The sequence below is a fragment of the Saccostrea echinata genome, unplaced genomic scaffold, assembly GCF_033153115.1.
Source record: "Saccostrea echinata isolate AGI-Se365-2 ecotype Australia unplaced genomic scaffold, CSIRO_AGI_Sech_v1 ptg000004l, whole genome shotgun sequence".
In the NCBI taxonomy this organism is placed as follows: domain Eukaryota; kingdom Metazoa; phylum Mollusca; class Bivalvia; order Ostreida; family Ostreidae; genus Saccostrea; species Saccostrea echinata.
Window position 1 is genome coordinate 11,491,720 of NW_026889753.1, and position 26,936 is coordinate 11,518,655.

Consider the following 26,936-nt stretch of genomic DNA (forward strand, 5'->3'; position numbering starts at 1 on the left):
TGTGTACCCCCTCGGCACATGTTTGGCATTAAAAAAAACTATCCTCTGCCACCTTACCTGAAATATTTATATTAGTAGTTCGACAATGATCCAGCATTGCAACTATAACGTATTTGTTGGTTATTTAATATATTATTAAGCATACTAAGTGCACCCTTTCTATAAATATTAATTATTAATACATACAGATGATAATAGGCAACACCAACTATACTTTGTCCACTGTCCAGAGTAATGTTTGATTATTTGGATATACATTTATTGACAACCATTTGTTTACATTTTTAAAAGTGCCATATAGTATTGAGTGCTGAAAATTCCATGATATTGATTGATACTCCTGGTTTTTCATTGGGTGTTTCTTTTAACTTTGTTGTAAGTTTAACAGTTTTTAAATAGCATCAATGATTATGTTATTAAATACTTACAAAATACTTTAGCTAGTTCAGGTTGTTTTGTCCTTCCTCCTACCCCCGCCCCCTTCAAAAAAAGAAGAAATTATTAAAATTCAAAAAAGTTGTAGTGTCATTAAAGTAAAACTTGGTTATACCGAAGTCCTGGAGACCTGTGGATTTACCTTCCCATATCCGTAATTTGTAATCCCTGTAACGAATATGTTGCAAATTCGAAATGTACAGGTTTTCCTGACTACTAAATATGTTCATTGAAATTGAAAATTTAAATACAAAACTTACATAGGATTACTAAAGTTGACGAAAAATTGAATTTTAAATATAAATCAAGAACGTAGTATGGGGGGGGGGGCTGTTCCCCCACATTTTTCCAATACATGTGTATGTATTACTTTTTACTATTGAAAATGTTCATGGAAAGGCTCGTTGCCCACCCCACCCAACAATTTTTGTTCCATTATAGCTCTTTTTTTTTTTTGGTCAAAGTTTTTTCAAAGTAATATTTTTTCTCTCTCTGGCTGCCCCTCCCCCTTTTTTCAAAAACGATACTAGTGCCTGTAAATACTTCAGAAAAAATAATGTCAGCTTTTTTAAAAAATTCATAATCAAAGATGTAATTTTCGTTATTTTTAAACCTCTACAGGACACAAAGTTCGCTATAAACCCGAGTTCGTTATAACGTGGAATTGTTAAGAATTCTGTGGAGTATAAAAAAATCGCTTTATCTGTGTCCCTTATAAATGAGTTTTAATACAGTATAACTGTATTATTTGTCATGACGTTTCAGTGGATAGGATACCAGATTTGACATTATGTTCATAGATCATCAGATGAGATCTGAGAGCAAATATGGATGCTTTATCTGACATATTTTATTATTCAGCGACAAGGTTTTAACTTATTCCAACCTTATGACATACACACAAAATTTTTTATGAGGTGAATTAATGGATCCTTTTGTCAATGCAATAAGTGCAAGGTAAAGGTCAGAAATCCTGCTATCATTTTGTCTCTTAGATGCCCTGGAGTAAAGAATATATATTTTTTTTCTTTTCAAGCTATCTACCCAAAAATTAAGTGTCCTTGAAATTTATATATTGTATGTTTTCTGTTTTTCCATCTAACTGTATCGAGTGGTAAATCTTATTCAGAGTGGCTCAGTTTCTTTTCCCAATGCACTTGCATATTTTATCAAATAATGCTATACCTTAAGGACCCGCTGGGTGAGAAAAATAGCCGCTCCGAGCTTACGTTATGCAATCTCATTATGATGGTATAACCTCGTAAAATTTAGAAAACATCTTTTCTAATACGTACTGTGACGCAAGTACGTGAAAGACCCCCAAAAAGAGTGAAAAGAAAGAAAAGTATACACAAATGTGCACTAAATTATGACGATAGTTAGCACGTAACATTAATTCATTGAATCATGCAGAATACTCGTCCATTTGAAATTCTATATCTTTCATAGGATTTACTTGATTCGCTCTAATTCAAGTATTTCTCTTGGGTTAACAATGTATGTTGGTGAATAATATACATAAACTTTATGTACAAAGCGTTATACATGTATATCAGTAATATTTTATTTACCAATAAAGATGGAGAGCAAGTGCTTGAGTGTCTATTAGTGAATGTATAGAGATTTCCGGTTTCCTGCATGGTGAGCCTGCAAGAATAACGGGGCGTTTCTATTTTTAAGATAGTTTGATCCTTTTTATTGAGAAAAAAATCTCAAGTATTACCCTTTGAACATCTATAATTTAAATGATAACATGTTGAAGGAAAATCATTGTAAAGTACTTTGTAATCCTGACAATGCAGTTCATTCTAGAAGGCTATGCGAATTTTTACATGAATGTTTTGAATTGCGTTCTAAAAATAGAGCACAAAAATATATATTTAATGCATTAATTAGTTTATCTCTGTCCATATTATACTGTTTATACTATTTGCATAATGATTATGTATAACTTCAAGTTGTAAAAGTAGTTGACTTCACTGATTTGTACACTTGCATGTATGTATGTACTTTAGTATATGTTTTAGTAATCTGAAAACACACTGTATTTTTCATTTTGTTTGTAACATGGTTGTATGCCAACATGTTTGGTGAATCAATAAATTGAATTGAATTGAATTGAATATTTAGAACTATAACGTTTCTAAGAACTCAGAATCACCTCTCTCCTTATATGGGTTGGCTTTTAAAGTATGAGAGGCAATTTGTCACAAAACAAACTGTATACTGTTGAAAAGTTCCCCGGAGTTGGACGACGTAATTGAGGGTCGTGATGTTTAAGGAGTCGGAGTCTGCCCTTATCAGGCCCGTAGCAACGGTTTCAAAAGCGGGGGGGGGGGGACCTCCCAAACAAATCTGACAAGCAAAAAAAAAAAAAAAAAAAAAAAGAAAACTAAAACTGTCCCCAAAAGTGGGGGGCCAATTTTCCAATTTCCAATTTACTGTTCAAATCCTGGAATTTGCCTGTCCTTGACCTTACAACATCAAAAAGTGGAGGGGGTGGGGACCAGCATCTAGAGGGAAATTAACTATAACAAAATCTATACTCAGAAGTGGCCTGCGTTCTACGGGCCTGCTTGTCGGGGTTAACAAACTGTCTATTTCCTCAGTCCCTTCGTAATATATTTTAATACCGTTCAGATATAGTCTTAGAGTAGCATATGTATTGATTCATTTACCCCCCCCCCTCCTCCCACACACGCCTCCTGTAAACGATCGAGTCTATAATCTTCCTGCTAGGGATAAAAATAAAGATGTAACAAACAAGCCGGATATATGTTTTAATACCTTTCCCTTATTCAACATATTCATTGTTCAAGAACACGGATTCACAAACACATACACACACATATCCCTTGAAAATTAGCAGGGGAATATACCGGTATGTACAAAAGCGAGGACATAGTGTAACTGTTATCGTCAAAGAATCCAATATTAACAATTAATCAATCCCTCAATATCAGCTGTTTATTTAAAGTCAAGAGTAAAATTTTACATAAATGTACATCTAAGCGGAAAAATATTTTAAAGTTATTTTTTTTCACTTTCCAGCTGAAGTCTAATATTAACTCGTCTTGCTATAATGTATATGGCAGTGGCCATCAAAGTCCTCCATACACTGAAGCACACATATTAATAGTGCGACATAAGTAGTTAAATTCTAAAGTATTGGATATATGAGCTGCATATTTGAAATGGAATCTGAATTTCAATTTGAAGCTTTAAATGCTGCTAGCGATTTCTACAAAAATCCTACGAACAACAATATTGCTAACGCAGATACTGCAGTAACTCGCCTTCTGGGGAAAGATGAGTCCTATACATTTCATGAAAAAGTGGATAAAAGTTGTCTCGTTGATGGTAAAAAGAAGAATTCTTTGAAGGATTATAATTCTGATTTGGGACTGCGAATCGACCTACAAAATTCCCATACAAAGACATGTGATGGGAGAAATAACTTTCGCCAACATCCAGATACAACTGAACGGTATCTCCAAACCTTCAACGATCGCCGAGGTACACTTCCAATGTTTCGTTCCCATTCCTGAAAACACGATTAGACGAGCTTTTAGTCAGAGCTGGAAGAATAAACAAAGAATATTTGTGTACAAAAGAATTTAAAAATGAAGAACATGATGTAATGAACACGATACTGACAGCTTTGTGATTTGACAAAGTTTTTAAAAGTATGAATATGTCGTCTGTTATATATATATATATATATATGCCATCAATTTTTCTAGCACGAACTTATGTCGGAGAAGAAATACTTCAACAAGCATATGATAAACTTTGATAATTTACATTTGTGTATGTACCTTTTCATATAAAATATACTAGAAAGGGTTCTAGTTTTTTTTTTTATTATTAAAAAAAGGTCACCGAGTCTTAATTGACGGTCACATGAGTATCATGAGTTTCTCAGGCTATAGCCACTTTGAACCCACCTGGAACTGAGGTAAGGGCCATGGGATATTTTGGTACACTGGAGCAAATTGTGCATTATAATCAGGGAGATATCCATGGGTAAGGAGGATTTTTGGGGCTAAGTAATTTCAATACATGACCTGGGACCTAACATGAATTTTACAATTAGTTAGATTTTCAAAAATATATCCTCAGTATATGACCAACTTAGCCTACACACTGGACCCAGGAAATATAAATTTTGGTAAAGGATGAAGTACCTGGTACTCATTATATAATCATACGAACAGGTTGCCTGCTAGATGGCCACGAGTAAAGATTTTTGTACTGTAAGTACAATTTATGCAGGTACATAGCAACGGGGGGAGGGGGGGCAGGGGGCTGGCACCCCACTTTTTTCCAAAGACTCTTTTTTCTATTTGAAATCTTAATTGAAAGGCCGCCCCCCCCCCCCACCACTTTTTGTTGTAGAATAGTCAAATAAGGGTTTTGTAGTAGTGTATGAATAAATTTGGTACTGAAAGAAGTCCCCCCCCCCCCCCCCCCCCCCCCGAAATAGGATTTTCGAGTTTGGACAATTTTCATTTATCCTTTTTTTTTTTTTTTTTTGCTTGTCAATTTTTTTTCAGGATAGTTGAATTTTTTTTTTCTCTGGTTGACCCCCTCAATTTCAAAAACGATGCTACGTCCCTGTTATGACCAACTTAACCCCACACCGACACAAAGGTCGTGGCCTTAAGAAGTTTACAATTTGAGTAAACTTCCAATATCTAGAATAGATTAGTCTTTCACAAGATATTTTCCTTGGGTTTCCCTCCAAAACTGTTAGATGATTGAGATTAATAATGGAAAATATCACCTTCGTCTTTGTCAACAGATCCAACAATTGTGTGATGATTGTACTTCATCTTTTAGTACTTTGATTTTTCTGCAAGGGCACTCCTCAATGCTTCTCACCTACCATTTTTATCTGTAGTGTAAGCCAATAATAAAATGTCCGTTCTAAACTCTGTAGGTTTACAGAAGGTAGCTATAATATATATAGGTTAGATGTTGAATTTAAATGTTAGAATTAAAATAATTTGATGTTTTTTTTTTTCTTTTGAAATTACAAAATTATTAAATATATGACTGGATCGTACCTTTCCGAACGTCAGTTAATCAGTAGGTGAGCGACCCTAGGTTGTCGCTCTAGTGCTTCATCCAAATACCTGTAGAACAGGTACAATGATGCACATAAAGTGGCAAAATTTTTCGTCTGAATGGAACGTCTGAGTCTTTCTTATCGAACGTCAATATTGTTACATAATGACACATCCATTTCTTCAGAAACGAGAAAGCAATATTCGTTGCAATGTTTTAAGACACACCATTTTATGCAACTATTTATTTATATATTTATCGATTTAGTTTGTTATTCATTTATCTTTTGCCGCTGGCCTCCATATCAACGACTGAATGCAAATAAGATTTTGCTGATCCCGCCCACAGTGTGACGTAAGCGGTCCAATATCTCGTCCACAGGTCCAATATCTCACTCTGAGGTCAAACGTCGATTTTTTTTTTTATGACCGCTCAGTGAAACATTAGGAATGTTAGACTTTTTTTTAGTTTAGATTTATATAGGAACGAAAATTTTTAAAGGTATACCAACGTTTTTTATTTACATATTGAAGTAGACTGCCAATTTAATTGGCTATTGCATTTATATGTACCCGTTCTATAAGGTATTACAATGAAGCATGTGACCGCTTTTTCCTTTCTGAAGAAATTGGAGTTTTACATGTATAATGTAACAACCAACATTTTAAAAAAGTTCAAACGGAAAATTTTACCACTTAAAATTATGCGCAACATTATTAGACACCCCACTCTCTGTGACTAGCAACGCGAGTTATGCTGAATGGGGATATCATGAAGTTTGAAGAGAGTGTAAGAGACTCTCCGCTTCTGTAAAACTCACGCATTGCAATGAATATATATATACATACATGTACATGTATTTGTCATGTCTATTGCAGTTGTCACAACAGGTGTATCGATCGAACACGCGTTTACCCTCTCTTTATGTAGACTACCAATCTGCAGGCATGTTCACGAAGCTATCTTAGGACTGTGATGTGTCCTAAGAACGTCTTAGGAAATATCTTAGTCTTGAGTCAGTTTCTCGAAGCTTTCCTAAATCTAGGACCTCGTCATAAGTTCGTCCTAACTTTAGGGCAACATAAATCATATCCTTAGATCATCCTAAGTTTGTGGTGATGCTTATTTTTCTGCGCATCGCAAGTATAAGCGACAATTTTGCGTTCTTCAACAGTCTGTGTATTAGCTGACATGGCCGTAGGAACCGGCCGGGTGGGGGCGGGGGCTGTGCCCCCAAATAATTTTGCCGATATATAGAATATTATAAAGAGCATAGCTACTATTTGCTTGTGCCCCTCAATAATAATGTCTGATACATAAAAAAGTGAAAATTATTCCGTTATTTTCATATTTCAAATAATGAAACATTTCCCTGTTTGGATACTAAAGTACATGGTTTCGAGTCCTGCAAAATTCATTTCATATTTTTTATTAGTTTATTTTTCAAAAAATAATTCAGACTTTTATAATACGTCATATCATAATCTTCATTGTGGTAAATTACTGAATTCAAGATTACTGTTTTTTATCTTTTGAGTTACCCAACATGTTGTAGATATTATTGCTGAAACACCGTTTTCAAAATAAAAATGAAATAAAAATCTTTCACTTTGATAGGAAAAAATCGCTTGTTTCGTTGCGACTTACATGGGGTATTAAATGTTTCTCTTATAATTTTAAAGATGTAAACATTGAAATTATACTGAAGTCATCATGTAAATGGATACATTTTTTCTTACATAAGTTAGAAGTTTCTTGGCTGCAAATGTCTCCCAAATTGTATATGTATCTAGAAACAATAGTGTTCATCGTATGTTAGGATATCCTAACTTAAGATGTTCCTAAGATACCGTCGAGCTACAACTTATGATAAGTCCTAAGTTGATCTTGGATGTTCTTAACTGTCTTCCTAAGTCATATCTTAGGAACAATCTTAGGACGTATCTTAGGAAAGTTTCGTGAACATGCCTGCAGATTGGCTATTGTATTTACGGAGTACCTGTTCCACAAGTATTCATGAAGCACGTCAAGAATTTCAAAAAATTGAACCTGAAAACACTGGTTGCAAACTAATTGTTAATTATTCCACTTCTTCTAGTCCTTTTATGTCCAAGAAATTTCCCTGTGCTCACCAAAATATCATTAATAACTAAAAGTTTCATTAGTTCATTTGTTTTTTATTTGTAAACGGAGAGCCTATTGACAGCAATAAAGAGTATCTTAACTGTATAATATATATGTGTTGATGAGTCTGTACAGAAAGCATATAATGACAGAACTGCTTTATGACATCATTAGACATAATGATGGAACTGCTTTATGACATCATGAGACATGACAGAACTGCTTTATGACATCATAAGACATACTGTTATGTCTTGTAACATTTATTATTACATATATTTGTGACAATGATAAACCCATTGCAGAATAATTAAGATCATTTAATGGTTTGTGGTTATTCTGCAATGGTCAAGGTGATCATTAGTTAATGGGACTAGTTTACAGGTTTTTATTGAGAGAGCTTAAAAAATAAAGTTTGGCACAAGTTACACAAAGAAAAATGAAAACTTCTATCCCACATAGATAGAGAGCTCAGGTTTTATTACGGGTGAAGAGATTGAGTTTGTTTGCTGCAACAAAAATATATCACAGTTAAAAAACAAAAGAACAGATTTGTTTTACTAACAGTGGGCATCCCTTGCCGTCTTAGTCAAAATGTACATAATATATCTCACACGATTTAATTGTAGAGGAAGAACTCAACCATGATTGTGTCCTTGTATCGACACATGCAAATGAACATAATGTTTTTGATAGGAACATGTAAAAATGCACAAACATTCAGGATTGCAGAGAAGAACATAGCATATAAACTTAAAAAACATCATCAAATGGAAGAAGGAAAGTTTGATTTCCTTAAATATTGCACAGCTGTAGCGGAAAACAGTGTAACAGTCATCCTGGACCCTGATCAGAAAATTCTATCTAGTTAAAATACCATAAAATATTACATCACTTCATATAAGCGTTTTAAAAGTGGACAGTTAAAAAATTACAAAATATGATACTTAAAAAGAAAAACGTTTATACATGCAAATTTGGATGGGAAAACACATCTTTTAAGTCACATGATCATCAGCTTGATATAGTGACCAGCATATACAAGTTTAAAATAGTGATGATAGAAAGTGACTAGTATATGTTATTATGAAAATGTCAGCAGTTTTGATATGACAAATAACATTTGTATCATAGTCCACAATACTGATACACAAATAGCACTGTCTAATTGAGTCAATACCCAAGGAAACAGGGGTTCAGTGGGAACATAAAGTACCCCTGGATAAACCACCTCCTCAAGTACGCCAACAGGAATATTTCACAACTTCATGAATACATGTCTTAGATACTGGATAATGATCATGTATCCATACTTTTGATTGGATAATAAATAAATATTTTATGACATCACACATGTATATCAATAATAACACTCTCATCCTGTCTCACAATAGCACCACAAGAAATCCTCCATTCTTGCTCAAGCACATTCATGTCATTTTATTTTTCCATGGCACAATTTGATTTGTGTCTGTTTGTGTAAGAAATCACAACACATTATGAGATGCTAGGAATATCATTACAAATTTCAGCTTCAATAAAAATTTGGAAATGTTCTTCTTTCTATGAATCTTTCCAGCTGATTGTTTGGCACCCTCACTGGGAATAACTCACAATTGATAACAAGGATAGAGTCTATGTGTATCACCTGTTGCTTTTCTGAAGTTTGATGCTGTTACAGTCATCAGATAATTCTGGATACTGAGTTGGGGTTTGAGATTGTCTGTACCAACCCTCGTATCCCCTTGCGGACCCATGGGTCAGAATTTCATTCACTTCATATGAAGTCCATTGATATTGCGATGTGAGAGAGTTTTGAAGAATCCATTTTTCTCGCCTCCAGGCATGATTCACTGCCCGCGTTTTGGCGTGGCTAAGAACTCGCTGCCTTTCGAGTTCTAAGGTTGTGCCATATCTAATATTGATTATGGAATGCTTACCATGAAGCTTGATGTCGGTCTCTGTTTTTCTGTGAGCAGGCCTCTTTACTGTCACATTGAGCCCATTCTCATAGCGGATTTCATCATTATAAATCCCTAAAGTTTTCAAATCCTCCCCAGCCTTTGAACTTTCTGGTTTCACAAAGTAATGTACATCCTTGCCATTGATGATATACTGCAAGTCGAGAATCTCGGAGCCATTCACCAGCACCAGGGCTAGTTGTTTGGACCAATCAGGAGTCTTTTCCATGACCCCAACCTCTACACGACCGTTACGATAAGACAGAGTTACTCCATCACCAAGGATACTTGCTAGAGCAGCAAATCGCACATCTCTTCTGGTCTGCAGGGGAGAGAGTTTGGATTTGGGAACAATGGACATAGTCAGCAAGCTGTCCATATCCTGAAGGAATGTACACTCAAAGGCAGAAGACGTCGGCAGTAGAGAGAGATCAGTGTCCTTCTTTTTTGGACGAATTTCTCCAGTGTAGGACACATCGGGAGCCAGGCTCCTAATGTCATAGCCCAGCATGGACATCCACTCAGTCACAGCTAGACAAAAAGAAAAATTGTGTCATTAAACTTTATCCTCTGTACATTTTGAACGTACAATATTCAGTACAAATATTAAAGCAAGATTTTCTTAAAAAGAAAGTACAGACCCCTAAAAAAATCTTTCTGAAATTTATAACTCTATTCAATTAGATTTGAAAATCTTTCTTCATGAATAAGAGGACTAATTATTTCAACTTAGTACACACCACTTTAAAACTTCATACTTACAGAGAACAGGGTAGGAATTCTTTGTGTGTGTGTTCACCAGATACTGGAATCTGTAGTTGTTGAGTAGTGCCGGTGCTTCTAGAATTTTCTGAATGTTGTGGATGATGGTCCTGTAGCTGGGAGAGAGCCAGCGGCCATTGTCAGTGTCATAGACACGGCTCCTAAAGATGACTAGCTCTGTGACAGGGTTGTATAACCCTCCCTGGAATCCAAAACTGAACTCAAAATTAGGATTGGTGTCGTTTTCCATCCTACCAAGAGGATCATAGACAATAGACTTAATGATATGGCCTTGCTTGTTCATTACTGCTATTGGTGAGCCCATGGGGTCACAAGCAATGTAGTACACCGCTCCGCCTCGTTTCATGGCTATCAGGTTGCCGCTGGGCTCGTAAATGTACTCAGTGACCACTGAGGAGGTTCTGTTGTACGTGTGGGTAATGCGATCTGGATTTGAAACATCACTGTAGAAGTACTGCATTGTTTCTCCTCCATTAGATTCCATTAGAACTAACTTTCCAAAGGAATCATAGAAGTAAAAGTAGCGGTATTTTCCAGTCTTAGCAACATACATCAGCTGTCCATTGGAATTAAACTTAAGATCTTGATCATGTCTCTTAGCCATGAATCCATCCTCGTCAAACTTGTACTGTTTGTTGCCTGACTTGATGATGCGGTCTCCCGTGTCGTATTCCAGGTCCTTTGGAATTCCGTCTTCCGTCACACGGTTTATGTTTCCATTGTTACTATAGCTAAATCTCCAGGCAGACTGCCCATTGATGAAGACTTCTATTATATTACTGTCTTTATCATACATGTACATGTATTTAATTTCTTCACCATTAACATTCCTCTGCCATCTGTGGATTCTGTTATAAACATCGTAACCGACTTTTAAGGTCAGCACACTGTCTCTATCAAATCGATACTTTGTGTTTTCAACCCGTCCATATTTATCATAACTGCGAGTTACTGTTACATACTTATCTGATATTGTCTCAGAATCATACATTGTTCTGAATGTTAAGTTCAATGGTCCTAGTGTCTTAAGTTTGCCTGTGTTAGTATCATACGTATAACTTGTGCTAGTTCCATTAATGCGCACTCCAAAAGCTGCGTCAATCTTTGTAATCCTGAAGTTATCATCATAGTCGTAGGAAAATGATCCGGTAATTAATTTATCGTCTTTTGGGAATGTCATGTCATAGCTGGACACTAGTGATCCCGAGTAACCGTACGTCTCCACACAGCTGTAAGGTCCACTAGAGATGGTGGATTGGGACAGTTTTAAGATCTGCTCTTTGTATTCCAGTTCCACCTGTGTCTCATCAAACAAGACAGTTGTGGGTTGTGAGTAGCTGTTATAACGGTATGCTACACGCCTCTGTTCACTGGGATAAACTACCATTAGGAGTTTTCCATTACCATCATATTCCTCGGAGTAAGGATATGACAGACCTGGTATATGGTAAAGGTAGCGTTGCTTCCCAATAGAGATGATGTGATTAAAATGGTGGTAACCAAGGTCAGGGGTTCGAATCTTCTCTAGTTCTCCAAGACTGTTGTACTCCAAGTAGTACTGTTTACCGCTAGGCATTACAATGTCTGTTGGCTGAAAACAGATATTACAGAATTGTTATACATGTCTGTTTAAATGTATGTAAGTTTGTCAGACATTCCTTTTGTTTCCTTTCAATTCATGATTGTTTTATTTTTATAATATTTAAACTGGTATATCAGACCCATAATAGGCACCGATTTGTCAAGATTTTTCATACATTTCATTATGAATTACTGAATACCTAAAAGCAATACACAGACTTCACATTAATATTTTGTGTTTTCTTTTTCCCTTTCAGTGACAAAACAGGATATTTACCGATGACTTTCCATATCTGTAGTTAAAACGGTACTGGACAGTCCCTGATCTTGATCGCTCCAGCAGTAGTCCATCCCTGTTATAGTTCAGATCCTCCCACATTTCTCCGTACTGCCAGTGCGTGATCTGTCCCCGCTGGTTATAAGTGATGTTCATTGCATGATGCTCACTACATGGCAGGAACTGGACGGGTAGGCCGCTGTCATCATACATAATCCACAAGATGTTTTGAGAATCTTTGTTAAGGATGCTCTCTGTATGGTTTAGACGGTCATACTCCACAGACAAAAGATTCACTCCATTTATCTGTAAACAATGAGTAATGCTGGTAAAAATCATTGACGATTCTTCTAGCTTTAAATTACAGGTAATAAAATCTTTGTGGTTATTTTCATTGATATAAGCTGAATCAATTGATTGAAATTCTATAGTTAAAATAAATATATTCATAGTTAATTATTACATAATTTAATAGGTCCATACAATATAACTTCTTATGTGTAATGATATTTCTAAGAAAGCTCAATATTGTCTAATTTTCATATTGTATTTTTAACAGGCCTGAGTTACTTGAAACTTCTCGGTGTCAATTTTATACCTATCATGTTTTCTCTGAGATTTTTTTCCCCATTACAATTTTTATGCAAGACGTATACAGACAGCCTGACTATATATTAAGCCAAGGGACTTTCCTTTCCCAATAATATCACATTATATATGTCCTTTATTTGATACATCTGAAATAGCTTTTGACATGCTTTTATTGGCCTGACAAAAAAAATGCCATTATTTTTGTTCAACAAGTTATATTCAGTAGTAGAAAAATAAAAAAGAGGGACATGCTAAATGAAAAATAATGAAAATAAAAAGGAATGACAAAACTGAATTGAAGTTGTACATAATGTACTGCTAAAATTTCATGCTAACTGTCATCCAATGTCTATTATACAAGACGGAGTTAATCACCTTCAAAGCAGTGCTAATAATTCAATGCAATGATATCCTACAATTTTTTCTAGAAATTTTCTACAATTTAACTTATGGAGTAAATTCTCCATCCAATGGCCTTTAGAAATTAAAAGTATATTAGATTATCACTACATATTCACATAGTAAAATTAATTTACTGAAATTTTTCCTCATTATTTTGGCCTAACCCATTGCTCCCTCCCCAGAAATTAAAAGATCCCCTTCCTAGCACTGCTGAGAGGTGCAACAGAGAAGGAACATATTGACATACCCTGAGGGCTTTGGCCTCGCCTCTGGAGGACATGTCAGGCGAGTCAGACATGCTAACATGCGGGCGGGACTCCCCTACCCTCATTTTACTGCCTAGTCTCTGTAGGGTCTTACGCCCACAGGAAGGACTATACCGACGACGGGCATAGAATCTCCACTCCAGTTTGTGTACAAGCTTGTTTGGACCAATTATCTTCCGTTTGAAGTGCATTCTATGTTGGTTGGACAAGACAGGGTGTCCACCAGATTCAATGGTTATGGACATATTGGTGGGATACATGACGACCACCCCTCCATCTGGTAGATAAGTCACCTGGGTCTCTGCTGCACCTGGAAGTTACCAAAGATCAAATTAAATTCAAATCCATAGTAACTACATGTCGTTTGAAAATAAAAGTTGTAATAATGGAATAACATGCATGTTTGATATTACTCTGAATAAGCTAAGTTAGGAGATCTTACAAAAAATATATCTCAGATTCAAAGGCTCTGAAATTCTATTACTGAAATCTAATGAAGAAAAGGTAAAATTCATACAATATTTCATGTTCAGAGAGAAAAAAAAGTCTTTTTTGTGGGGTAGAAATAGATCCTACTAGCGAGAGATAACGACCACAAAACAAACATTTATGTCTAGCTACTGTCTACTACGATCACGCACACGAGAAATATGACGTCATGGTGTACTGGCTAAATCTAACCTCTTGTGACTCTAGCTGACGATACATGCTGCTGAATGAGTCAAATTTGATGTCCAATATACATATGTAATACACATTCATGTCAGTTGTTAACAAATTGATATAAAAGGTCAGAACTATGCTGTAAGGAATATATACATGTATATATACTTGTGATCTTGTTATGATGATGAGAAGACTAATTGTAGCCACCAAAAGCTTTTAAATAAGCACTGCAGAATTATTCCTGGCATTTTATAAGTTTCTGAAGATAGAGCAAGACAAAAAGACAAGAAAGCGGCCAGCTAGAAACTGTATCCTGCGGAATCAAGCTAGTCAAGAAAAAGCAAATTACCCTGAGAGATTTTCACTGTAAAATTCAGAAAAAAATCACATTAAAAGAGGATCCATGCATACAGAAAGCTTCTCAAACTTTTCTAAATTCTTAAAACATGAGCAAACATACAAACATTTTTTGTTGTTGAAAATTTGTTAAAGTTCTGTTAAAAGATTTCTTAACATTACAAATGGATGAAACACTTGCCATGCATGACTGACTGCACACTGCCATAGGTTGCCATAGAGATGACATCACTACTGTCTGTGTTGACCCTGACAATTGACCCTGTTGTGTTGATGTCAGTAACTAGGGAGGTTATCTCTCCTGTAGGTTGCCGGGTCTCCATCAGTCTCCCCTTGTCATTGTAGTTATAGTAATAACTTTGACCATTACTGAGGTACTTAGACTCCAGTAAGCCCGAGGTTCCTTTATACGTAAATGAAATAGAATTGTTATTTGGGGATGTAAACCTCTGAAGTCGGTGTAGGTTGTTCATTTCCACTTTGGATCGTTGGTTGCCAGGGGAGATGACCTGTGTGACCTGGAGATTGCTGTCACGTGTCAGCTCTATCATGTTTTTGATATCATCAGTGACAGACACAAGCTTACTAAAGAAGGAGTTGACATTGTATGTGAAGTTATACATGTACTGCCCAGTCATGATGTCCACTGTTTGTTGATGTTGACCATGGTCGTTGAATATGTACATCTCTTTGGTGTCTGGAGAGTAGACTTTATACTTTCTATTAGCATCTGGTTGAGGAAGCTTGGACATAATAGAGAACACACGTAAGTTTCCATTGTCTGCAATGTGAACAATGCCATCTGGTGTCACAGTGATAGAAGTAAGGGAATTAAATAGTGCCTGGGCTGCTAAAGTCTCCTTTGCATCATAACATAGACAGGTCTTGGATTTGCAGTCGCACTTGGATTTAGAGCCAGCAAAGTGATGAATCCTTCCATCAGAAGTGATTACACGCACTCGGTTTATCCTATGTTGGTCACTCTCCACCACGTGGATTTCTCCGTGAGGACCGAATGTGATGCTTTGAGCATCCACAAGTCTGACTTCAGCAGCTATACCTGAAGCCTCTTCCTCATCTGAAAGTATTCCAGACAGCAGGGAGTTTACACTCCTGATTGGACAGTTACTGGGTCGTCCAGCAATGGTCACTATGTAATTGTCTTTGGTCAGCTTCAGGATGACATTTTTATCCAGAATGTGGAGAGAATCATCCAGTGGGTCAATGGCTAGAGCTGTTGGCCAATGTAACTGAACCTACAAATCATAACAATATTGATTTCTACATTTTTCAATGATAAAATTATTTTGGGGGCAAAATTTTACAATGCCATCAGAATCTGTAAAGAATATTCTTTCTATGTTGTTCTATGACTTTTCCTTATTTTCTGAAAAATGTCAACAATTTTACCTCACCATCTCTGTATGAAGACACTGTACATACCTGACTTGCTGGTCTGCTATGGTCACATGACATAGGCTCTTGTGTCCTGAGTTGGTTGTGTGAGCCAATCAGAGTTGTGATAATACCTGTGGCAGAAATCTGCCTGATGTTGAGGTTGTCTGCTATGTAAATCACTCCCTCCTTGTTAATAGCAATACCTGCCAAGATAATCAGTAAATATGTGATTTTTCTTAGGTTCATTTTCCATGCTAGACCTTGTTCCTTAATTCATAGCTGTAATAAATTTGAAATCAAACTTAACAAAAATTTAAACTTGGAACTGTACAAAATAGAATTGTTCTGACCACCTGCCCCTGACCTTTGATCTGAAGAGAATGAATATAAAGTTCTTGACCCCTTCAATACCAAAATTGATAAATATGAGGTTTAAATGCTGACCTTTGGGTCCGAGCAGTCTGGCCTGAATGGCCAGTCCGCCATCCCCACACTCATCTAGCAGTCCTGTGGAGCACTCCTCCCCATTGCCAGCAATGACCTTGAAGTTTTGTTCTAGATTCTGGACAGGCCCCATTGTGGCAATTTGGATGACTCGGTGATTCATGTAGTCAGAGATGTATAATTTCCCATTCACCGGGCTCACTGTCATGTATGTCTTGTGAAATACAGAGCTAAAAAGTAACAGAGAGACGTACAATTAAATACTGGAATCGTTGAAAGGCTATATGATTAAAATATAGACATGTAGCTGAATTAAAATTGCATGCCCAAACTGAAGTACAAGTAGGATAAAATAATCTTTACTACAATATATAATGTGTTTTAAAAATGCATTTTGTGAGCAGCAGAGTCCATAATTCAACAAGAGGCCCAAGGGCCACATCGCTCACCTGAGCACTGTGGCTAGGAAAAAAGGAAAAATCAGTTTAGTATTGAAAAGCTTAAATGCATAAGTGGTCCCAACCTACCCCTAAAAAGGGAGTAGGGGAGGGGGGGGGGGGGGGTCATGATTTGAACAAACTTGAATCTACACTATATGAGGATGCTTCCGTATAAATATGACAAACCGTGGCTCTGCTGTTCTTGAGATTTTTAAAGATTTTTCCTATATATTCCTATGTAAAACTTTGATCGTTCATTGTGGCCCCGCCCTACCCCCGGGGGTCATGATTTCAACAAACTTGAATCTACACCACCTGAGGATGCTTCCATATAAATATGACCAATCATAGCTTTGCTGTTCTTGAGAAGAAGATTTTTGAAGACTTTTCCTATATATTCCTATGTAAAACTTTGATCGTCCATTGTGGCCCCACCCTATCCCCGGGGGTCAAGATTTGTACAAACTTGAATCTACACTATATGAGGATGCTTCCAAATAAATATGACCAATCATAGCTTTGCTGTTCTTGAGAAGAAGATTTTTGAAGATTTTTCCTATGTACACCTATGTTAAACATTGATCGTCCATTGTGGCCCCACCTTACCCCCGGGGGTCATGATTTGAACAAACTTGAATCTACACCACCTGAGGATGCTTCCATATAAATATGACCAATCATAGCTTTGCTGTTCTTGAGAAGAAGATTTTTGAAGATTTTTCCTATATATTCCTATGTAAAACTTTGATCGTCCATTGTGGCCCCACCCTATCCCCGGGGGTCATGATTTGAACAAATTTGAATCTACACTACCTGACAATAATTCCACTTGAGTTTCATCTTTCCTGGCCCACTGGTTCTTGAGAAGAAGATTTTTCAATAATGCCATTAATTTTTTGCTATTTCGTAATTATCTCCCCTTGGAGGAGGGCGTGGCCCTTCATTTGAACAAACTTGAAACCCCTTCACCCAAGGATACTTTGTGCCAAGTTTGATTGAAATTGGCCCAGTAGTTCTGGAGAAGAAGATGAAAATGTGAAAAGTTTACGACAACGACGCCGACGACGCCGACGACAGACAACGGACAAATTTTGATCAGAAAAGCTCACTTGAGCCTTCGGCTCAGGTGAGCTAATAATATATACATGATGAGGAAATACTTTCAAAAAGTTCCGATTTTTCACATCAGTCTGAGACCACTTACTCTGTTTTAAGGATACTGACAATCTCGGTACGGCCGGGAGAGAGTTTCCTGATGAAGTTGTCGTCCCAGATATACAAACTTCCATCACTGCCACTGGCCAGGGCTACAGGAGCACGCACCTGATTGTTAGAGGCATCACCGTTACATAGGGCACAGTCTAGCTTCCGTTGTATACCGTTACCAAGGATACAGACCAGTTCCTGGGGTTTCTCCTTCAGGTAAATGTTACTCCCATCTCCCTTGTGAAGGATACCTGTAATCATGATAAAGAAAACAAACATTATATGTCCTTAGTACTTCCAACACTGACATCATCAACTTTCTCACTTTTTACAATCCTTACAACATGCATGCTGAGTATATTGTTACTTTAGAATGTTTTACTTGAGTTGTGATATTTCAATTTTCTGGATTCTACCTTCCTGGAAGTTGTAGGTGTGATGGATGTCCAGATTCCAGCCTCCTATCTCAGATGATGTCAGATCAAAGCCAGTCATGGTAGTACTCCTGACCTCCCAAAACACATAGGTACAGCCCTTATACTCATATCCCACGTGGACCTTCACTGGTACAATCCCATAAACCTTCTGTCTGTACGCATTAATCCTGTCCCAGGAGAATGTATACTTAAGGCCTGGATCTGCCTCAAATACCTTGACAGTTTCTACACCTTGGACGTAGACTTTGAGATGAACCAAGGCTAGGTTTGTTGGGATAGTATCTGGGGTCATCTGGATGAGGATAACTGACTTGTATCCTTCCGTCTCGCTGCTGTGGTAGACAAGATGAACATTGGTACCTGGCACTTCTACACTCTCCTGTAACACCTGAAAAATAAACAAAAGGTTACATCACTGGAATAAGAAACTATAACCTCGACAATATCTTAATCAATGTAACAACAAATCTACCACAACTCCATCGAATAACCCTTAACAATACATGTTTACTACAAATTTGCTCCATGGATTTGAATAAAAGTAATAAAACTTCTGTCAAAGTCTTCAAAATATTTTTTTTTAATTAAAAATTTTAGAGGCATTTTTCTCCAGTGTTGATAACATATGACCATTCATTGGTACATGACTGTTTTGTACCTGAGACTCTGGAATGAGAGTGCTTTTTTCTGGACATGCCCCTAGTTGAGTGTGTTGCCATGTGGACAAGACAATAGGTTTCATGCTATGGTGGTCATGCCCCACTCCACACAAAGAGGGGTCAGGCTCTGAGAAGTCACCGGACTGAAGATCCATGATGACGGTCTCCATGGTTATAATCTGTTTCCATGGTACCGACACACTAATGGTGTGAGACTGAAATGGTTGCCGTGTAAATTCCAAGGTGACAGATCCTCCTCCATTCACAAGAATGTCAAACCTGCAGAATTTTTGGAAATAGTAATGAATGAATGTTTGTACCAGTAAATTTATCAAAGAAATAATAACTTAACAAATGGATATATTTACTCCACATCAACCATGAAAATGATTGATTTTTGTAAAATTTGCATGCAATCTTTCTCAATATGATCTTCTTCTTGATACTGTGTAGGGATTTAAATTGTGAGTGTATAATTTCACTTATTTTTCCTTTAACACTGTGAGTGTTTGAAATTATGCAAATATTAACTTAAAGTATGTCTCCAATGCCAATGTAGAAAGTTTTCCATTTCTTGAATTCAGTGCATCACTGAGAAAGTGAAAGAAGCAAAGTTATTTCAAGCCAGTTATTTTCCCTCTCTTCAATAATTTAAGTTATAAATATACTTACATTCCATCGTTCCTGGTAAGAGTGTGGCCGTACAGAGGCTGAATCCTGACGTTGACTCTAACCCCCACTAATGGAGTACCGTCCCTTGTCTCTACGTGCCCACGTATTACTGACACCTGGCTGTAAACAAAGAATCATTTGATTTCAGATAATATGAAATCTTTTCTGTAGCCAATATTTCTAGCCTGACGTAAACACATCTTTGAAATCCAGATAATTTGATATAACTGGATTCAATAATTTCTTTCATGGCTTGTTTTTCTTTCCTAAACATTACCCATTTTGAGTTCACAATTTCTAGTCTTTTTTATAAATCATACATGTATGTAAAAAGTGTTAATATCACTGGAGAGTTACTTTGTGATTTTATTTTGCCAGGAAAACAAAGGACTGTATTGAAATACAGTATCCTACTGGTGACACTGTCATTAAAAACAGAGCCAAAGGCTTTACTTATCAGTGCATTAAGTCTGCAGATTTTCTTTACCAGTAAAATTCATTAAATCTCCAATTTTTGTTTTACTTATGTCAAAAGCTGAGTTGTCTTTTGAAGTGCTTGCATTAATAAATCAAAGCAGGAACTGTGAATCCTAAATGTGTGTAAATCTGATCTCTAAATTACTGACCACTGATTAAAATCATATACTGAGACATTTACTGATGTGCTAAATCGTCCATTCTCTCTGAAATAAGACACTGGAGTCGACCAAGTTTAACATAGCTGGCTTTAATGGCCTCCCTGAGCCCTATTTGTATACAATCAATATAACACAAGTTGTGTTACAGCTTGGTTCTGGATATTGTTTTTCAATTGAATTAGTATTTCTAGAGAAACTAAATCTACTCTTCTCCCAAACATCAATAAATAATAAGGCTCTCTTCACCAGCATGACTCTGTTATCAAATTAAACTGCATATTCATCATTGCAATTTTTACTGAGATTAAACAGAATTTTTTCCGAGACGTTTAGATGTAATCTATATGTTTTAGGTATCAAACACAGATTTCTCGTCCTATTTATGACAGTGTTATGCATTATGCAGAAAGTTGAAGTCTTGCAACAATGAAAAACAATGCACGACAGGTGTCTAATTATTCAGCACTGCTAAATTATAAAGCAATAGGGTCATGTAATGTTGCTTAATAATAAAGTGACTCACTTTTCTGGGGATTCGTTGTGGTTTTCTTTTCAATAAAATAAAAAATAAAATTTTTGTTAAAAAAAATAATGAATTTTTTTTATCAGATTGACAATGGTCCATGGGAACCTTTTGTGGTAGATTACATCTTTTTTTCAGTGTATTATATTGCAAGAGCTTTTTGAAATGCAAGAGCGTAATTTCTGAAATAAACTGAGAGAATGATCTGCTGTCACAGCTTAAAACTTAATATTCCAAACTGATAGACTTGCTACACCCCTGCAGTCCAACATTTAGTCTCAATATTAAATCTCACTTGTTGGTCCATTGCAAATGGATAAGAATTGAAGAAAAAAGATGATTAACTGACTTGAGACTTTGATATTGTTTATACAGGAAGAGAGGAGAAAACATACCTTTCATTAAATGCATTCTTTGATGTCTCCTTCTGTATACTGTTGTTGTCAATCAGAAATTTCATCTTCTTGAAGAAGGAGGCAGTGGAGCTTGGTTTGGGTTTCTGAAGCAGAATCTCAGCAGGGTCCTGTACAGTCTGACAGAACGGACTCCTCGTACAGGCCGCACTGGAGCAGCAGTCGGGGTCAAGACAATCACTCAGACCATCTACAACAACACAGAAGTGTTACTAACCACAAAAGTCTGCTATAGTTGTGTTTAACATAAAATTTTGGAAGTGGGCTATGTTAGCATACTTCAGAATGTTAATTTTTGATTAACAACAGGCTGTTCAAAATTCAAAAAATAAAGCTACTGATGAGCTTCAAATGCAACCAAGAATTACTCAAGCAATGAATCTTTCATTGATGGGAGATTTAAACTTCATGACCTAAAAAATTAGCACCCTCCTAACCCCCCTTCACCCACTCACTCAGCATTGAAAAATGGACAAAATTCAATCTTAAGTACCATTGTCATCATCTTTATTGTTGGAACACATCATCTCCATGGCTATGTTACATCCACTCCCCTTCCAACCAGCATGACAGTCACATTTATATCCACTGTTACCATAGCGACGACAGTTTCCATGGTTACTGCAACCATTTGGACACCCATCTAAAACAAATAAGATGTACATATAAAAGCAAACTTGATACCGTATATACTCGCCTATAAGTCAGTTTTTTGGGAGTTAAGCTTTGGTCCAAAAACCCCTGTCCGACTTATAGGCGAGTTATGAAAATATTGGTATAATAATCCCTTAAATCCCTTAAATGTAAGCTTTAAAAATACAACCGACTTATAGGTGGACCGACTTACAGGCAAGTATATACGGTAACTAATATCAGGAAAAAACTTGTGTTTTAAGCTAAATACATACATAGTATAAATAGGATAAGATTTTTCTATCTGTGATAGATTAATATTTTAATCAAGAAAAATTTGTTTTATTCTACAACACAAATTGGGCTTTAATAAATTGCCATCAAGCTCAAGTCATAAAATACTTTTCCTGATCAAACATTGAGTGTTAATCAACATATACATAGATTATTTGTCTACAAAACATGGCAATTTGTCACTTAATATAATCTTGTTCAATGTAGCACATAAGTCTTCCATCTATATAAATCTTTATAGTGCAATAGAGAAAGTCAAAAAGCTTCCTAGGAGTCCCTCTATTTCTGATAGTAATTATAAGCAATCATTAATGAGTGCTCTCAATGATTAGCAGAAAATGTAAGAAAAAGTAAAAAGAAAAATCAACACCTCTACACTTATGTTATAATTTATAAAACCAGAAAAAGGATCCACAAGAATGCACTCCTTAGTAAATAAATATTTTTTTAACAGTGATTTTCCCCACAGCAAATTTTTCAAACCTCTAGAATAATAAAGAGATGCACTACAAGTCCATCAATAATGTACATTACAAAGATTACCTTTGCTCAAAGTGTTGTAAAATACGAGATGGCCATTTACGTGCCTTGTCTATAAGCATATATATATATATAGACCCAGGGGCTGGGTGGGGGGGATGTTACCTATGGTGCAGTGTTTTCCGTTCCAGCCTGTTCGACAGATACAAGTCCCTTTGTCACACTGGCCTTTCACACCGTCACAGCGTGGGTCACAGTTACGTGTGTCACACAAAACTCCTCCCCATCCCTTGTCACACACACACCTCTGATTGTGGCAGCGTCCATTTATACATCGTAGTCGACACATTTCTAAAATTTACCCGGTCACCAAATATCAAGCTTCACCATGATTAAAAAGCAAAATAAAATGAAAGAAATATTGTCAATATCCAGAGTACAGTAATATTAAGACAGCAATGGACCAAGTTTTAAAAGGAAATACCAAGTGAAGAAATAGTACTCGTCTGGTATATAATGGTATGTTAACATTTCGTAGCAAAAAAAAATAAAGAAAGAAAATAAGAAATCTTTACATTAGAAAGAAAATTTATAGAGATGTATTTCATATCTATATCTGACAAAGCTTGTAGTATATATATACATGTATATACAACACAGTATCTTCACATGCTTCTGTGCTATTAAGTTAGAAAACTCTTGTTATTGTAAGGTAGAAAAACAACACGAAAGTCGGGTCGAAATCTTCAAATTGATGACATTATTTAAAAAGATGTATTAAATAAAAAAATATCAATAAACAATAATAAACAGATGACAACAAAATGCAGGTTATTTTTAGAAATGTAAACAGGGGGCATGCAGATAAAGTTAGTACCTGCGTGCTTCCTAATATGGAAAGATGGCTGACCTGTAATGAATGAACTTGTTTATCAAGTACAGCCAATAAGGGACAGAATTGTGGCTAAATTTCTTGAGATTTTTTTTTATGTTCACCAAAAAGGATAAATTTTTATCATTTATTGATTAAATTGTATTGTAATTAAACAATATAAGTGGTGACTTTTTATCCATCTTTTGTTTGTTATGAAGAATTTTCTATAGAACTCATCTGTAACAGCTAGTAAAATAATATGTAGAAAAAAGGAATTCACAAATTAAAATTCTATGCATGCATGCAGTGCATAAACATCATGCTGGTTGCTTTTGAGAAAACTCACACCATTTAATTACTTTTTGCTTATTAATAGTCATACCGATATTTATGAAGTACCAAAAAACTGACAAGTTGATTTCAGTTTCATAATTGGATTTTTCTGAAGTCCTATCAAGTGTGGAATTTTAATTAAAACATAGAAAGCAAATGGGTGATAAAACATAGAACCAGCAATGATACTGGGATCGTTCATGCTATAGACCAAATGAGGGTGTCAGGCCGATTTGAAATACGATCAGATAATGGCTGATGAGTTGTTCAGACAGGGCTGTTATGTTCTGTAGTCATTGTCATATGATGGTGAAATTTCTGACACCTTATTTCCTCCAAGTCAACATTTCATCATCACAGGTCATAAAAATAATAGCTTCATTAATCCCCCCTCACATAAAAATTATATGATGGTTAAATTTCTGTAAGCCATACTGGTATGATGCAAGATTAGTATACACTGTAAGGATATTGTTGTACAAGGTAAGCTGTTATGTGTTAGCTATATTTTAGTAACAAATATGTATTTTTTTTTAAAATTGGGATTCAGTGGAAAAGGGACACCATGCTAATGTAAGAACAAATTGAACCATTCTAGTCAAAACCATGCATCTGGAGTTATCTTCCTCAAATTCCACCATGCTCTCAGATTTAGTCATTTTATTTGTGGTCTCGATATCAAAAATGCAATCCGTGCATGTAAGGAAAGTCAATTCTAGAGTTATGTGTGGATATCTACAGCGTCCAAACTGGTCAAAAGTTGTCAAGGCAACAAAAACGCTGGGTCAGTCCTGAGTAATAGGCAGGAGGCTTTACCTTGCTCACAGTCCTGGCCCGTGAAGAATCGATGACAGATGCACTGGCCCATGTCCCAGTCAAACTGCCCATGCCCCGAGCAGTCCCGGGCACAGAGGTGGGTCAGGTTAAGTTTGTCGGGTAATTGACAGTTGTCTCCCTTGAACCCCTTATAGCAGACACATTTACCCAGGTGACAAAGCCCATTACCAGAGCAACTAGGATCAATACAGGTCACTGTGGTGACAAAGAGACGTGTTAATAACCCAGACAGGGGAGATAATCTCGCAGTCATTTCATAAAAAGTTCAACGTAAGACATTGTCACCATGCACAGCTTATTGTTTCTAAGCAATGCAGATTTTTTTAAAAGCTTGTTAACATTATTTTTTATGAAATCTAGAATGGATTTTTATTTTGCGAAAAATGTAAACAATTTTAATTTTTGTATCTTCAGTCATTTTCAGACTATTTCTTAATGTTGATTATGAAAATTCCATGCAATGATTCTAAAATTTGCAAACTAAAGAAAACTTCAGCTTTGCATGCAGGGACAGGTCTTACAGAACTATTTCAGAATTCAGTGCAAGAGTATCTCATGAGAGTTTAAAATTAGTGAAAGCAAAAAATATAACTTAAATGAGAATTATATAGAATAAAAAGTAAGGCTGTGAAATGAAAGTGCATAATGATCCCATACTACACAGCAAAGAAAAAAAAATCACAAGATGATGGCAAAACAATAAAAATTTGACTAATATTTAAAAATAAAACATATATATCTACATAAAAAAGCATACAACAAGATGTCTAGTATGTGCAAAATAATACAAGTGTATGATTTCCAAAATGGTCTTAGAAGCATAATTTTTTTGCGTGCCAGTCCCTACTCTCTCCGTGTGTTAGTTGGATGTGTTTAGGCGTGGTTTAAAATCTAGACCTACCTATACCACAGTGGGGTCCAGTGAATCCCTTGTCACACTGACACTGACCGTCCACACAGCGCCCCCTGTTGTTACATGTGGGGTTCTCACATTTGTTGGCTGGGGTGTCACACTCCGGACCTTTCCACCCTTCGTGACATACACATACTCCCTGTCTGTACTCTCCCTGTCCATTACACAGACGAGGACACTCACCTGAAAAGTCAAATGTTTTATGTCATCCTGGTCAACTTACATACATGTGCATAATATTTGAAATTATACAAGAACATGCTAATGATTTTATGGCAACTTTTTCAATTTAAACACTGAAAGATAAAAAGAAATGGAAAAAACTGCATTTACAAACCATAAAAATTCTATTTACCACAATACGATGAGTTTATTTGGTCTAACTTCTGAAGGGTTTATTAATTTGTTGTAACTTTTAAATTTTTACAGTACTCCCATAAAAAGATACGATGTAAGACATCTGTGCATATATAAATAGTTTTTCTCTTTACAAAATATTCAATATTACATCATCTGTGAATTGCAGATCGTACGTGGGACAGCTTCAGAAATTGCCTCAACAACAGATGCCATATAGAGCCTAACATGAAATTATATTTTAATTTCATTTTCAGGCATAGCACTGCTAATTTTAGAATTCTCTGGGGATACCCCTCATGCATGATTCACATCAATCACAACCCAATAATACTCCAATACCCCAGTAATTCATTATAACACCTATGAATCACAGGGTATTAGATTAACTTGATTTGCACATTATGTATCCCTCTACATGGAGTAGAACATCTTTGATCTTCTTCAACAAGTATCATTACTGTGAGGCTAAAAAAGGGAAAATGCAGAGATGAGAAGGACCCTCGAGGATGGTCATGTGATCTGGCACATTGATAAGTGATACATATTATTGGATCAGGGAATTCTCTCTCTCTCTTTGAAAAAATATTTTCTATGCTGTGATCAATTCTGGTTGCATTTTCTTCCACAGCTATGTGCAGACTTAATTCATGCTAAAATTCAGGGTTCAAAATTAAGTGGAAATGCTCGGTAAATGCGACCATAAAATTCATTTTAGCAAGTGTGTTACATTATATGTTAGCAAAATTTATCGATAAATTCCAGTTTTGGTTTTTTTACCTTTCAAAATAAAAGGTGTTTGAATGACTGCATGTTACTGAATTTTTGGGCCTGTCTGGGGTTGAAATTTGGCAGTACTGAATTCATTAAAC

General features: G+C 36.0%; 1 protein-coding gene across 6 annotated transcripts in view; it reads right to left on the reverse strand.

Annotated features, from left to right (window-relative positions):
* Positions 1-7,661: 7,661 nt before the first annotated feature.
* The window catches only part of LOC133179175 (teneurin-m-like), a 43,345-nt gene continuing 24,070 nt past the window's right edge, over positions 7,662-26,936 (reverse strand). For 3 of the 6 annotated variants that reach the window (XM_061313966.1, XM_061313961.1, XM_061313965.1), the window contains 17 exons: positions 25,696-25,890; positions 24,774-24,989; positions 22,916-23,101; positions 21,837-21,986; positions 21,326-21,533; positions 19,770-19,889; positions 19,097-19,376; positions 18,418-18,826; positions 18,000-18,252; positions 16,356-16,585; positions 15,957-16,114; positions 14,695-15,769; positions 14,506-14,520; positions 13,472-13,800; positions 12,232-12,537; positions 10,353-11,964; positions 7,662-10,121 (listed from right to left, as the gene is read on the reverse strand). In XM_061313966.1, coding sequence (XP_061169950.1) covers positions 9,274-10,121; positions 10,353-11,964; positions 12,232-12,537; positions 13,472-13,800; positions 14,506-14,520; positions 14,695-15,769; positions 15,957-16,114; positions 16,356-16,585; positions 18,000-18,252; positions 18,418-18,826; positions 19,097-19,376; positions 19,770-19,889; positions 21,326-21,533; positions 21,837-21,986; positions 22,916-23,101; positions 24,774-24,989; positions 25,696-25,890 — 6,590 coding nt within the window. In that variant the 3' untranslated portion in view covers positions 7,662-9,273. Of the gene's footprint in view, positions 10,122-10,352; positions 11,965-12,231; positions 12,538-13,471; positions 13,801-14,505; positions 14,521-14,688; positions 15,770-15,956; positions 16,115-16,355; positions 16,586-17,999; positions 18,253-18,417; positions 18,827-19,096; positions 19,377-19,769; positions 19,890-21,325; positions 21,534-21,836; positions 21,987-22,915; positions 23,102-24,773; positions 24,990-25,695; positions 25,891-26,936 lie in introns of all 6 variants that reach the window. The other 3 variants (XM_061313963.1, XM_061313962.1, XM_061313964.1) reach the window with 3 other exon arrangements.